Source organism: Mandrillus leucophaeus, unplaced genomic scaffold (genome assembly GCF_000951045.1).
Source record: "Mandrillus leucophaeus isolate KB7577 unplaced genomic scaffold, Mleu.le_1.0 Scaffold1103, whole genome shotgun sequence".
NCBI classification, from domain to species: Eukaryota; Metazoa; Chordata; class Mammalia; order Primates; family Cercopithecidae; genus Mandrillus; species Mandrillus leucophaeus.
This window is the reverse complement of record NW_012099244.1, coordinates 334,013-347,667: the sequence shown is the minus strand read 5'-3', so window position 1 is coordinate 347,667 and position 13,655 is coordinate 334,013. Positions and strand designations below refer to the sequence as shown.

Below are 13,655 nucleotides of genomic sequence, written 5' to 3'. Positions count from 1 at the left end.
CATTAAACTAATACTCTACCATATTCAAAAAAATCTGCCCCATCTCTTATATCAGAAATTTTCCTTTTTTTGTTTTCATTTGACTCCATTAACAATTCTTTTAACATACAATGTTTTAATCCACACAGCATGTCTTTTGAATACACCTGTACTCACATTTTAAAGCAATCTTCCTGAATCTCAACTGCCCAGAGTCTGTATGACAACCTTAAAAACTAACAACTGCCCCGAGAAGCTAGCAACCCCCTAAAGAAGGTGCTCATACTGCCCCCATTTTAGTCCATCCACCCACCCATCCATCCACCCAGTGCTAACTGAGCACCTACTATATACAGGACACTCATAGAATGAAATTACCATTAGGGTTTGTCTTAACTCCCATGAACCTAGCTAAGTGGGTTGGCGTTTAGTTTTTCCCGTTAAAATAATATATCTCAGCGGGGTGTGGTGGCTCATGCCTGTGATCCTAGCAGTTTGGGAGGCTAAGGTGGGAGGATTGCTTGGGCCCACAAGTTTGAGATCAGCCTAGACAACATGCCAAGACTTTGTCTCTACGAAAAATAAAAAACATTAGCCAGGAGTGATGGTAAGTGCCTGTAGTTCCAGCTACTCAGGGGGCTGAGGGGAGAGGATCACTTGAGCCCAGCAGGTTGAGGCTGCAGTGAGCCATGATGGCACCACTGCACTCGAGCCTGGGCAACAGAGCGAGACCCTATCTCAAAAATAAACAATAAATAAACAAAGATGAATCTCATGAGAGAGAGACAAGGGGAGGAGGGTCGGGGGGTGGCACAGAAAAGATAGGATCAAATGCCACTCAAGAGATTTCCTGTCAATCTCTTTCTCTTAACAAAGACCACAATAATACTGACTGAATCCTGAGGTATTATTTGTTTTTTCACTGTGTTCAAACAGCAACCCTTTGCAATTTGGGGCAATACCAGAGAGAGGCCGTGGGAGTGATCAGGGTTGCAGAATCCTATGCGAAAAAGAAAAGCAAGAATTCCCTAAGATGTTCCACAGCCACAGTATTTTGAATGGCATGAGCTACGGCTGAGGACAACATTCAGACAGAAGGATAACAGACATCTTTTCCACTTTCCATGGGAGTTTCTGAAGTTAATGTATTTTATCTTTCAAAGCAATTTTAGCTTTACAGAAAACTTGAGCAGAAAGTACAGAGTTCTCATATTCTTCGCTCCACCCCCAAACACACAGTTTCCCCAGCTATTAGCCTTTTGCATTGGCTTGGTGCACTTGTGGAAACTGATGAACCGATATTGACAAGGTTGACCATTAGGGCTCTCTCGGTGGTGTACATTCTGTGGGTGTTGACAAATATATAATGACAGGGATCCACAGAACAGTTTCCCTGCCCTAAAACTCCTCTGGGCTCCACTTATTCATCCCCCTTAGATGCCCCCCAAATCCCTGGCAACCACTGATATTTTACCATCGCCGTAGTTTTGCCTTCCAGATGTCACATAGCTGGGATCAGACAGGATGTAGTCACTGCAGACCAGCTTCATTCGGTTCTCAGAAACGTCCTTTTTCCTCTCTTACGTAACATGACGCTGTTTCTGTTGTTCTCTTCCATCTTTTCCCTCTTTTCACATGCTCTGTACTTTTTCTCGCGCTGTTCTGGTTTCTCAGCTTTTCTCCCCGTGTTCCTCAATCTGAGATCACAGCTCCCCAGGAGGGCGCCCTCTTCAAGGAGGCTTGGACTCTGGTGTGGGCCTTTGGGGACAGCAGCAGAGCTGCCAGGCTCTTCCCTACCTGCGGGGATAGTCCACAGCGTGGTGCTGTTCAGCAGGTGTCCTTCGTGGCTTCTCCAGGTTATGTGCCAACTCCCACTGCTGCTTTCCCGCCGAGGCTGACATCCCACCTTCCCCTCCACTAACCCAGCGCAGAAGACCACCTAAAAATACACCTGATTTCCGCGCCTGGCATTATTTCTCCTCGGTCTGGGGAGCTGGCATTTCTGCATTCAGCCAGCTTCCTCTGCTGTGCTGGCATCTCAGGAGTGTGCTGATGCCACGAGCGTTTATAGCATGGAGCTCTGTGCAAGCAAAATAAAAATAGATGGAGAGGCTGTGAGAGCCACTGGCAGCCTTTTTGAGAAGTTAGTTGTGGGTTTTTTTAAATTGCTGTTTTTATTGTTTTAAAGAATTTCTATAAAGCATGGAGGGGCACAGCCGAAGTTTCCAGAAATGTGAGAAGCCCAGGCCAGCGCTGTTGTCCAAATGCTTAGAGTGTTCTCGAGCCTGTGGTGTCTTTCCCACTCCACTCCCACCCCCGACCTGTGCACTCACCTGCTGTCATCAGTCTCAGCCTGATCGGCTCTTCCCAGCCTCTGCACACAGGAGTGAGGTCACAAAACCAAGGGAGGGTAGTCCAGGCTCTTTAACCACCTCCAGAGAATCAGAGACACCCAAATCAGGATCTCCAGCCCACGCTGTGAACATCCACCTGCACACATCCATCCAGACACACAAAAGCACTTGGAAATCAATGCAAAGAAAGGGCCTTTCATCCTGACCTTTACCTGCTTTGCAAGTGGGGACCTTCATTCCTTCCTATATCGCCTATTGCTCCACGCTTCTACCACCTGTACCTCCTTCTCACACTTCTACCACTTTGCTCTTCCTGGCTCTCTGTTTTCTTCCTGCTAGGTGACCGGGCCAGCTTCCCAATGAGTCCCCTCCCACCAACCCAGCCTCCCAACCCACTACTTATATGATGGCTGGAGTCGCTGTTTATACAACACAAAACTGACTGCGCAAAGCCCTCCTGGTTCTCTGTGGTTTGGAGAATGCAGTCCAAACTCTAGACCTAATGAAGAAAGCCTCTACTGTAGTCCTAGGCCATGTTTCCAGACCCTGCTCCCAGCCCTTCACCTTCTACCCTGCCTTCCGGCCACCGCCAACGCATGTGTTCTCCCAAGACCCCTGCCTTGGCCTGGGTGTGTGCATTGCTTCGTTTGCTCTTTAGTATGTACAGGGAAGACCTTTGGACACCCACTGCATATGGCAGGCCCCAAGGATGTGACAACTTGCCAGGATGTTACAACATGATGATGCCCTCTCTCAAAATCAAATAGGGGACCACAGGTGTGATAGCATTGCACAGAGCGACACACACATGCACGCACATGCATACACACACACAAGAGCGTGTATAACTGGTGCCATCTGAATAAGCTCTGTGGGCGGTACCAATGTCAATTTCCTGGTGTTGATACTATACTCTAGTTTTGCAGGATGTCACCATTGAGGGAGGCTGAGTGAGGGGTGCACAGTCCCTCCCTGTATGTTTCTTTGCAACTTCCTATGAATGTCTGTGTCAAAATAGAAAGTCATGAAATCAACCCAGCAGGGAGGCTGTGTGATAAAGGCTGATGTGGACAGACACAGCAGTGGGTGCAGGAGGATGCAGGAGTACAGAGCAGGGCAGGCCCTGGAGTAACCCCGAGGGATGGGGGGTCCTCAGCAGCAGGCACTGTGGGCAGAGGCTCTGGGTGCAAGAGCATGGTGCATTTGAGTGCAAGGTGGTCAGTGGGTGGCTCGGGGTGAGTGGCAAGCATCAGTGCCAGAGAGGTCAGAGGGATCCTGGCCTAAGAGGAGCCTGTTGAATGGCATTGCAGAAAGTTCATTCAGGGAGCTCAACTCACAGTGAAGTGGATGGGGCTGGAGACCACGCAGCAGTGGACGATGCCAGACCGGAATGAGAACAGTGACCATGGGAAAGAAGACAAGAGCAGGTCCCACATTTTCTGGAGGACAAATTGATAGGACTTGGGGATGGGTTCAGACAAGGAAAGAATGTGGAGTATACCCCAGGTTTTAATGTCCTGAGTACCTGGTTGGTGGTGGTACCCATTCTGAAGTTAGAGAATAAACACGGGCGCCCCAGGTGAGGCAGGAGGAAGTGGGTGTCTGGACAGCCTATGTTTCCAGCTCTTTCCGGGGCGTGGGTGTGGAGAAGCCACTGAGGTTGGGCCATAGCCGGGATGAGAAATCTGGGTCTGGTGCTGCGTTTTCCTCTCTGACTTGGGCTACTCGCCTGTGCCAGATACTTCCATAGGCTTTTCTATAAAAACAAGTCAATTACAAAAACTTCCATCATTTTGTGCCTTTTATATCTATAGACAGACATGTATACAAATATACACCCACATACATGATAGAAAAATCTAGATTTTGGGCCGGGCGTGGTGCCTCATGCCTGTACTCCCAGCACTTCGGGAGGCCAAGGTGGGAGGATCACTTGAAGCCAGGAGTTTGAGACCACCAGCCTGGGCAACATAGTGAGACCCTGTCTCTCTAAATAAATAAATAAATATTTATTTATTTATTTATTTTAATTAGCTGGGCATGGTGGCTCAAGCCTATATAGTCCCAGCCGCCGGAGGCTGAGGCAAGAGGATCCCTTGAGCCCAGGAGTTTGAGGCTGCAGTGAACTGAGATTGTGCCACTGCACTCCAGCTTGGGCAACAGAGCAAGACCCTGTCACACAAAATAAAAATTTAGATTTGGGAGTTACCAGCACATAGAGAGCAAGCCCACTCTAGGAGGTGATTATCAAGTGAGACTTGAAGAAAGCAACCTCGGCTTTTGTGTCCCGTGGTGTCCCCTGTCCCCTGCTCTCCCCCTATCTGCCTGGCAGTGTCCTTGCCTTGGAATTCCTCCCTCCCACCCAGGTGAATTCATTCCTCCTTTAATGCTCTGTCATCCAAACGCTTACCCTGTCTCCATCCCCACCATGACTCCGGGAGAGTGAGGACGCTTTCTGACTCGCATCCATCTCCCTGACCTGGCAGAGGAGGGGCTCACATAGCTGCTTAGTTACTGTCTGAGCAAATGGGGCGAGGGAAGCAGGAATGTGGTTTTAAAACTACGTAATGCTTATTGATGGACCCCGGGTGGTTATCTGATGACATTTAGAAGAAAACCACAGCCCCCCTTAAGGAGCTCCTGTTCATATATTTCTCCCCAGTTTTTCCAGGCTCAATTTTAAAGGAACATTTATACCTCTGATGTTATATCTACAGCTCATATATTTTATGATCCATGTGTATTTTAAACTGCTCAGTACCTTAATAGGCCTTTTTATTTCATCCTGAGAACTTAAGTGAAATACCAAAGAGTGAACTATGAACAATGTGAAATTTAAGGGAATTAAACAAATCGATGAAATAAAGAGAGTGCAGGTGCGCTTCATTTTCCCAAGTGAAACTGGGCGGAACACAGGTGTGTCCCGGTCAGCTGAACAGGACCCTCCTCCTCTGTTGCCCCCCAAGCACCTGGCGGCTCACCTGTGGAAGCACAGCGAGGCCTTGGAGGCCCTGGAGAACGGGATCAAGAGCTCCCGGCGGCTGGAGAACTTCTGTAGGGACTTCGAGCTGCAGAAAGTGTGTTACCTACCGCTCAACACCTTCCTCCTGCGGCCGCTGCACCGGCTCATGCACTACAAGCAGGTCCTGGAGCGGCTGTGCAAACACCACCCGCCAAGCCACGCCGACTTCAGGGACTGCCGAGGTGAGTGCCGGGAGCCTGTGCCACCTGGTGCCCATGGCACAGTTCAAACCGGGTGCTCCCAGACTGAGCCCAGCCAGGGAGAGGCTTCCCAGGGAGAGAGACCAGCCGATGCTGGGTCCCAGGTTTTCATCAGGGCAGGCGCTGCTTTTTATTCCTGATCTGGTGTTTGGTTACATCTTGATTTTTTTCTTTTCTTTTCTTTTCTTTTTTTTTTTTGAGATGGAGTCTCGTTCTGTTGCCCAGGCTGGAGTGCAATGGCGCAGTCTCGGCTCACTGCAACCTCCACCTCCCGGGTTCAAGCGATTCTCCTGCCTCAGCCTCTGGAGCAGCTAAGATGACAGGCGCACGCTGCCACGCCTGGCTAATTTTTGTATTTTTAGTAGAGACGGGGTTTCACCATATTGGTCAGGCTGGTCTCGAACTCCTGACCTCATGATCCACCACCCACCTTGACCTCCCAGAGTGCTGAGATTACAGGCGTGAGCCACCACACCCAGCCATACCTTGACAGTAAAGAAGGTGCTAATGATCATCGTGACCCCTTTCGTCCTTTCCCTCTTGTGTGCATTTTCTCCTTCCGTCCCCGGGTGGTTTTGTGCAAAGATCCCTAGAGAACTCCGCTTACAGTTAGCCCTCACCCAGGAAGCTTGCTTCTACCCACATGGTTGAAACTCATCCCTCTACCGTGGCCACGGAACATAGCTTGTCACAAATCCTGTTGCTCATTGCTGCCGGGCGTTTGTAATGTGCCTGATGCCATAAAAAGCACCTCTCCTGTATTAACTCTTCCCAAGCCTCAGGCACAGGTGAGTTCGTCTTACCTACGGGGACTACCGAGACTAGAGAGGTTAAGGAACCTGCCCAGAGTCACCCAGCTGGGAGGGAAATAATTTGGAACCTATACCTAGAACCCATGGTCACCACCGTCCTGCCCTTCTATCTCATGGACAGTCCTACCCGCTCACACTTGCTCAGCCCCAGGCCAGCTACCGTGTACCTGATACTGTGCCAATGCTCACACCGTTACTCCTTTAATGACCCCTTTAGATCAATTGCATTATCCCATTTTACATATAGGGACACTGAGACTCAGGGGAAGGGACTTGCAGGGTCACTCAGAGGTCAGAGCCCCATTCCAGACCCTGCTTTTCCCACAGGGCCACGCGTGCTCTTCTGAACGGAAGTCGTTCTGTCTGGTGTCACATGTGGTCTGTGAGTGTCTGCACTTCCTGACCTAGCCTTTAAGCACGCGGAGTTGGCCCTGCGTAGGTGGCTGTCGCACAGGTGGCCCAAATCTGCACACCCACTAGGAGGGCAAGGCCCTTATCTCTTGCCTGAAATGTCAGAAACACCTCCAATTCTTTGGCCAAACGTGTCATCTTTTTAAAAATCCATCTTCTTATATATTTGCGTAAAACCTGGGTGACAGCTGACTGCCTCAGGCTAAAATTGAAAGTCTTCGTGACCTGGCCTGGCCAGCTCTCACACCCCAGATGTATTTGGTTAATACACTTTCATAAGGGATGTGTATTAACCAAACATCATATGTTCTCACTCATAAATGGGAGCTAAGCTATGAGAATGCAAAGCCATAGGAATGATACAATGAACTTCGGGGACTTGTGGGGAAAGGGTGGGAAGCGGGTGAGGGATAAACCTGTACTGGGTGTGTGAGGGAGAAGGAACAGTGTGGCCCCTGACCTCACAGGACCTGCTGGAGGGTCTGCAGGCAGGTACCTGGGCAGTGGCGACCTTGCACTAGGGCCGTGAGAGAGAAGTGGACGGTGCAGTTGGAGCCGGGCCATTGGGGGCTGTTACGGGAATCTTGAAGGGAAATGGTGTCCAAGTTCAGAGCTAAAATGTAAATAGGAGTTTTCCTGGGTAAAGGGAGGGTGTGGAGAATAGAGTTAGAAACACCACCAGCTCAGGTTCAGAGGGGACAGAGTCCAGAACATTGTCAAAAGCGTGCAGGGCACAGGGAGAGCCACAAAGTGACGCTGCGACAGAAAGCAGGGGCCACATCCCACTGCACCCTATGGACCCTGCAAAGCCGTAACCTAACAGCAGAAGCTGAACAGGAAGCGTTTTAAGGAGGGAACCAGTGATATCAGGCTTGTTCTAGAAAAATCATTGTTAATATCTAGAGTATATGGCGGACTCCTACAAATTAGTTGTTAAAAAAGGCAACCCAATATGTAGACGACAAAGTAATTAAGACAGTGACAGTTCACAGAAGGGGAACACAAGTGCCTCCTGACGTGGTTTGTCGTTGACCATCTGTCTTTAAAACAAACCATGCTGGCCAAGGGTGGTGGCGCACACCTGTAATCCCAGCACTTTGGGAGGCCAAGACGGGAGGATCATTGGAGGCTGGGAATTCAAGAGAAGCCTGGGCAACATAGTGAGAGCCTGTCTCTGCAAAAAATTTTAAAATTACGAGCATGCACCTATAGTCCCAGCTACTCAGGAGGCTGAGGTGGGAGGATCGCTTGAGCCCAGGAGGCTGCAGTGAGCTATGATCGCACCACAGCCCAGGCGACAGACCTAGACCCAGTCTCTAAAAACAAAAACCATGCTGCCTCTTGCCTCCACACGTTGGCGCATCCCGTTCCTTCTGCTTAGAGTCCTGGCCACCACCTCCTTGGCCTTTCCTGGCCAGCTCTCTCTCGTCCTTTAAGCCTCAGCTTGTGCCTGGCCCCTGATGTTAAGCTGACCTCCTGTCCGCCTTGTCCTGTCACACGGGCATTGCCTGTGTGTTGGCTGAGCCCGGAGGAAAGGACCCAGGGCCTCTCCTGACTCTGAGGACTCCTCAGATCTAGCGCCCATGGGGGTGAGAGCAGTGTGTGTGGTTTTGCAGGCACTGTCCTTGGTAGACTCATCCAGTTTCATTCTGCTATTTCGGTAAACAGTACCCAATGGAGATAGGCTATCCTTGATGATTGAGGAAGAAAGTGCTAGCTAGCTTAAAGCATGAGGTGGCAGCACTGTAGGAGCCTAGATTTCCAGAGCTGGAGGGATACTGAGTGCCAAGGGCTGTTCCCAGCACGCCCCTGCCCATGAGCACTGGGGGCCAGGGGGCCATCATTCCATCATTTTCCTCTAAGAACCCCGTCACTCCCCCCAGCCCTGCCACTGAGCACTGGGTGCCAAGTAGATGTTTATTGGACCAAACTGGGTGGTAATATCTGAAGACTGAGCGAGGCCTGGGATTTGTCACTATGGCTGAGACCACATTCTCTGATGAGCCTGGGAGAATTTAACTTGCATCCTTGGGGGAAAAAACAAGAAAACTAAATGCTTCCCTTCCAACACGGAAATGCCGGGGGAACGGTCAAAGAGGTATTTAGTGTTCTGAAGCCTAAAGTTCAGTCAACAAGTATTTCTCGCTTTTCCTGACCAAAGTACCCAAGCTTGTCAGCCGCTGGGGACTTGCGTGCCACCCAAGCTTGTATTAATCAGGCACTAGCTCCTTTTAAATACAGGATGCCCACCAGTATAGGGGAGCTATGCCTCTATTGAAAAAATAAAGGCCTGATGCGGTGGCTCATGCCTGTAATTGCAGCACTTTGGGCGGCCCAGGCGTGTTGATTGCCTGAGGTTAGGAGTTCGAGACCAGCCTAACCAACATGGTGAAGCCTTTTCTCTACTAAAAATACAAAATTAGCCGGCCGTGGTGGCACGCACCTGTAATCCCAGCTACTTGGGAGGCTGAGGCAGGACAATCACTTGAACCTGGGAGACAGAGTTTACAGTGAGCTGAGATTGTGCCATTGCACTCCAGTCTGGGCAACAAGAGCAAAACTCTGTCTCAAACAAATAATAATAAAAAATTTTAAATTCTGCAGCAATTCTTCGCAACCATCTTGACAAACAGTGTAATTTCCACACAAGGCAGAACTGGGGTGTGGTGGAATGTTAGTTACCTAGAGTGATACTGACACTTCACAATATCAATTACACCTCCTCTCAAAGAGATGCCGACTTTGCTCCAGATTTTTCTGTGGCCTCTTTGTGTTCACTGTGCCTTGTTCTTTCCGAGTAACAGGAGGGAAAAGAAAAGTCTACCCAGGGACACAATTCAAGGCAGTCTTCTTCCCCCCGTGTCTTTCCCCTCTAAGCCAACAAGTCCGTCTCATTGAAGGACAGCTGTACGCCACGTAGCCATGCACGGGTCACTTACTCTTTTAAGATGCTAAAGGGAAGCAAATAAATTCAGAAAATGCACTATCAATTTTCGTTATAGAGAAATAACACTGTTTTCGCTCAAAAGATACCTTTGAATACTATGCAAGGACTGGAGTGATTTCCCCGCAGCGCTGAGCTGACAGCTACTCGGGGAAGACCCCGCCTGCCTTTCCCACCGCAGACTGTGTGTGTCTTTCCTTCACAGCCGCTTTGGCAGAGATCACGGAGATGGTGGCACAGCTCCACGGTACGATGATCAAGATGGAGAATTTCCAGAAGCTGCACGAACTCAAGAAAGATTTGATTGGCATTGACAATCTCGTGGTCCCAGGAAGGGTAAGCGGCAGTGGCCTCACAATGCACTGCAGGGGGGAGCAGAAAGGAGGCATCGGAGGGACTTACATTTGAACCTGTTGAATAGAGACACTTGCAAGGCAAAATGTCCTCTTTCCATCCACCTGGGAGACAACTGGAAAAACACGACAGTGTCGTTGGTTCGGAATCATCACGTTCGGAGGAGATAAAGCAATCCTCTGACCTCATATTCTGTTTTTCTCTTTACAGGGTGATTCGCTTCTTTACCTTTTCCCCTACCGTATCCCACAGAAGATTTCAGATTGCTTATTCCATTTTTAAAAAATGTGCATAAATGAAAATGGAAAATTAAAAAAAAAAAAGAATTAGGTAAATAGTAATAAAGCCAGAAAGTTAGTGCATTAAATTATGCTAGGAATTCCCATGCAGGTATGAAGAGTTTTTTTAAAATTCAATCTTCTATATATAATTTAATTTCAGTTCAAAACTAAAATACCAAATCTTAGCTGGAAAGCAAGTCTAGGAGAGATGCAAGTTCACTGACACTGTCGCCTTCCCCTCCCCAGCCCCCTGCCTGAGATGCAGGTCTTCCCACCGAACACGGCTTCCTACGCACACTCCTTCCAGGCCAGTGACAATGTGGAGGACAGGGACAAAGCCTGCCTTCTCCACTTCCCTTCCTAGGAAGCCATCATCACCCACGAATCCAACATGCTATTCAGTTGCTACATCTCATCAAATCTCTCTCTGGGATCTTTACCCTGTGGCACTCCCATTTCAAACCCTACGTCACCCAGGTCCAGAGACAACTCACTGTAGCTGCTTTGATCTGCTGCGGGCCTGCCTGACCCTGCAGGCCAGGATCCAGGATCTCAGGGACTTTTAGTCTTTTCCGACAGGCAGCTGCCCTGGAAACTTGATATCTGTAACTCAGGGCAGGGGAGGGAAGCTCTCCGTGTACTGGAGCATTTCTGTCACGAAGCCTCATTACAAAACTGCCCAGAAGCCACCTTGTGAGAGATTGTCAGAAGAGCGGTGCGGTTAAGCACTGGCAGAAATTAGAGCTGGGATTGCCTCAGCTCTGCTGGTGAGAAGATCCCGCCGGGCCTTGGCACTTAATGACCTTATTTACCCATCCACACAGAGCCCTCAGAAAAGCCCTGCGGAATCGATGTAATTTTCTCTCAGCTTTGAAAGGTATAAAATACTTAGCATATCATGCTACATGGTGAAGAGACCATTGATAAAGAATTCCTTATTCTGAGGAAATACTTTCCACTGCAATGGAAAGAGCCTTGGATTGGAGGAGGTGGCCCTGGGTTCAAAGTCTCGCTCTACCAGAACCTGGGGTGGCAGGGGACCATGTAACATGGAGACCATAGCCTCTCCTTCACAGGTCATTAAGATCAAATGAGATGTGCTATGTGAAAATGACATAATACCTATTATCTTCCTTTTCCCCACCTACATTTAATTGAAGAGATGAAATGTACACGTAGTATAGTGGCATTAATTACATTGCACAGCACAATGGAAAGCATTTTGTTCTGTCATACACTGGCTGACCAGGTGATCATGAGCAAGTTTCTTCATCATTTGCCCCTCAGTCTCCTTATCTGAAACATGGGAATATTGATATTGAAGGTGCAGGCTCACGTCTGGAGCTCCTGTAGTCACTCAGTGTCGCAGGTGATCAGTGACTATCTGAGGCTGGCAGTGCAGGCGGTAAGAATCACTTACTAAGACGGTTATAGATAAAGGCAGGCTTATTAGAGAAGTAGGAAAATACATTGCCAGAAAGCAACAGCAAGAGAGGAAGTGACTGCAAGGAGACAAAGGCTTGCTGGGGACTTTCATCAGGTGGTGTCTGTGCTGTGTGCCAACAAGGGCTTTGTGCAGTATGATAACGCCACGGCTGCAGCGAACTCACTTGCATTTTTCTATCAGCCAAGGGTCTGGTGATAGCTGGGTGCAGGAAGATGGTGAATTATCTGTGCAGGAGGGCTGTGTCCTGGACCATGAAGAAAGGCAGACCTGTATAGCTTCTCTGCTTTGTCTTTTTGCTTTCCCTCGATCCCACCAGCCTGGCTCCTTTTCCCTTATTAGGACTCCATACTTAGGATATGCCAGGCGCATCCCATGTGCTCCAGAGAGGAGGCCATTGTATTAGTAAAGGGGAAGATGGAATTGGGGTGTTGCTTCCTAAGCTCAGATGATCCCCCGATTCTTTCACTCATCAGGCTGCCTCACATCCACTCATTGTTTCAAGTCAACCCAGAGCAGAATGGGAGGGTGGGATGGGAGACCCCCGAGGGAGCACGTTCTGGAAGTAGATGGTGGTGATGGTGGGGGTACCTTGTGAATGCGCGAAGGCCACGCATGCTCAGTGTTTCGCGGATTCCACCACAATTGAAAAATGATCATTTGTTTGTTTTTCAAGTGCTTGCGCCCCTGCAATGCATGCCCTCAAGAGTGTACAGCCCCGGGGAGGATGTCACTCGGGATGCAGAGGTGCCTTGGACACGTCTGCCTCTCACTCCTTTATGCTCAATGCAGTTCCTGCTCATTGAGAAGCAGGGTTTTAAATCACGGAGATTCCTCCAGCCACAGTGCTCCCATGTGGCCTCTCCGTCCTCAGGGGTCCCTTGCTGCCACTTTTTATAGCCTCCTTCTTCTTTGAGAACTGCTTGGGGTCCTTCTAATCTCCCTCACCGTGGGGAGCCCTGGGGATCCTGGGGTTACGCATATGGTCCTCAGGCCCCGGCACTCTTGAACCCGACCATCAGTATCCTTTGTTGGGGCAGCTGCTGGTGGTAGCGCCCTATACCTTCCTGGGAAGGAGACAGGCGATCCCTAGTGAGGGTTTAGCACAGCACCTGGGGCAGAGCAAGCATGCAGTGAATCGCAGCTGAGTGCTGTAACTTCCACCATACAGGGGACCCAGGTGGGAGGAAGCCAGCAGGTTTGCACGCTCGCAGTCCGTCCTCGGGGTCTGCACACTCACAGTCAGCCCTCAGGGGCTACAAAGTCAACCCTCAGGGTCTGCACACTGGCCATCAGCCCTCGGGGTCTGCATGCTCGCGGCCAGCCCCCCGGTCTGTCTCCCCTGCAGGAGTTCATCCGCCTGGGCAGCCTCAGCAAGCTCTCGGGGAAGGGGCTCCAGCAGCGCATGTTCTTCCTGGTGAGTGGAGAGAGAGGTTCGTCCTCACAAGGATCGTGTCACCTGGCAAGCAAGGCCCCCGAGGGGGGGACCTGGGGTGGAGGAGGAGCAGCCAGAGGTGCCCAGGCCCGAGTTGTTGAGGACAGTGAAGGCACAGTTGAGGACAGTTGATGAGGACGGTGAAGGCTGGAGGGAGGCCTGCTGTCCACACGTGGTCTCACCTCTACACACTTCTGGTTCCTCTAGTTCAACGACGTCCTGCTGTACACGAGCCGGGGGCTGACGGCCTCCAATCAGTTTAAAGTCCACGGGCAGCTCCCGCTCTATGGTATGACGGTGAGTACGGCGCAGGCTTGAGGCCAGGGCCTGTCCTCGGGGGCCGCGGGCACTGCTGACCCGGCGATGAGGAGGGGAAGGGAGAGACTGGATAGGAAGGAGAGGGCGGCCAGTGTCACCTT

The 13,655-nt window shown here is 50.1% G+C and overlaps 1 protein-coding gene across 1 annotated transcript in view; it reads left to right on the top strand.

Moving 5' to 3' along the window:
• FARP1 (FERM, RhoGEF (ARHGEF) and pleckstrin domain protein 1 (chondrocyte-derived)) overlaps positions 1–13,655 on the top strand; it is a gene marked incomplete at its 5' end in the record, with an annotated part of 192,374 nt that overhangs the window by 168,133 nt on the left and 10,586 nt on the right. The window contains 4 exons of the mRNA XM_011992457.1: positions 5,300–5,537; positions 9,928–10,058; positions 13,150–13,218; positions 13,444–13,533. Of these exons, the coding sequence (XP_011847847.1) occupies positions 5,300–5,537; positions 9,928–10,058; positions 13,150–13,218; positions 13,444–13,533 (528 nt within the window). The remainder of the gene's footprint in view (positions 1–5,299; positions 5,538–9,927; positions 10,059–13,149; positions 13,219–13,443; positions 13,534–13,655) is intronic.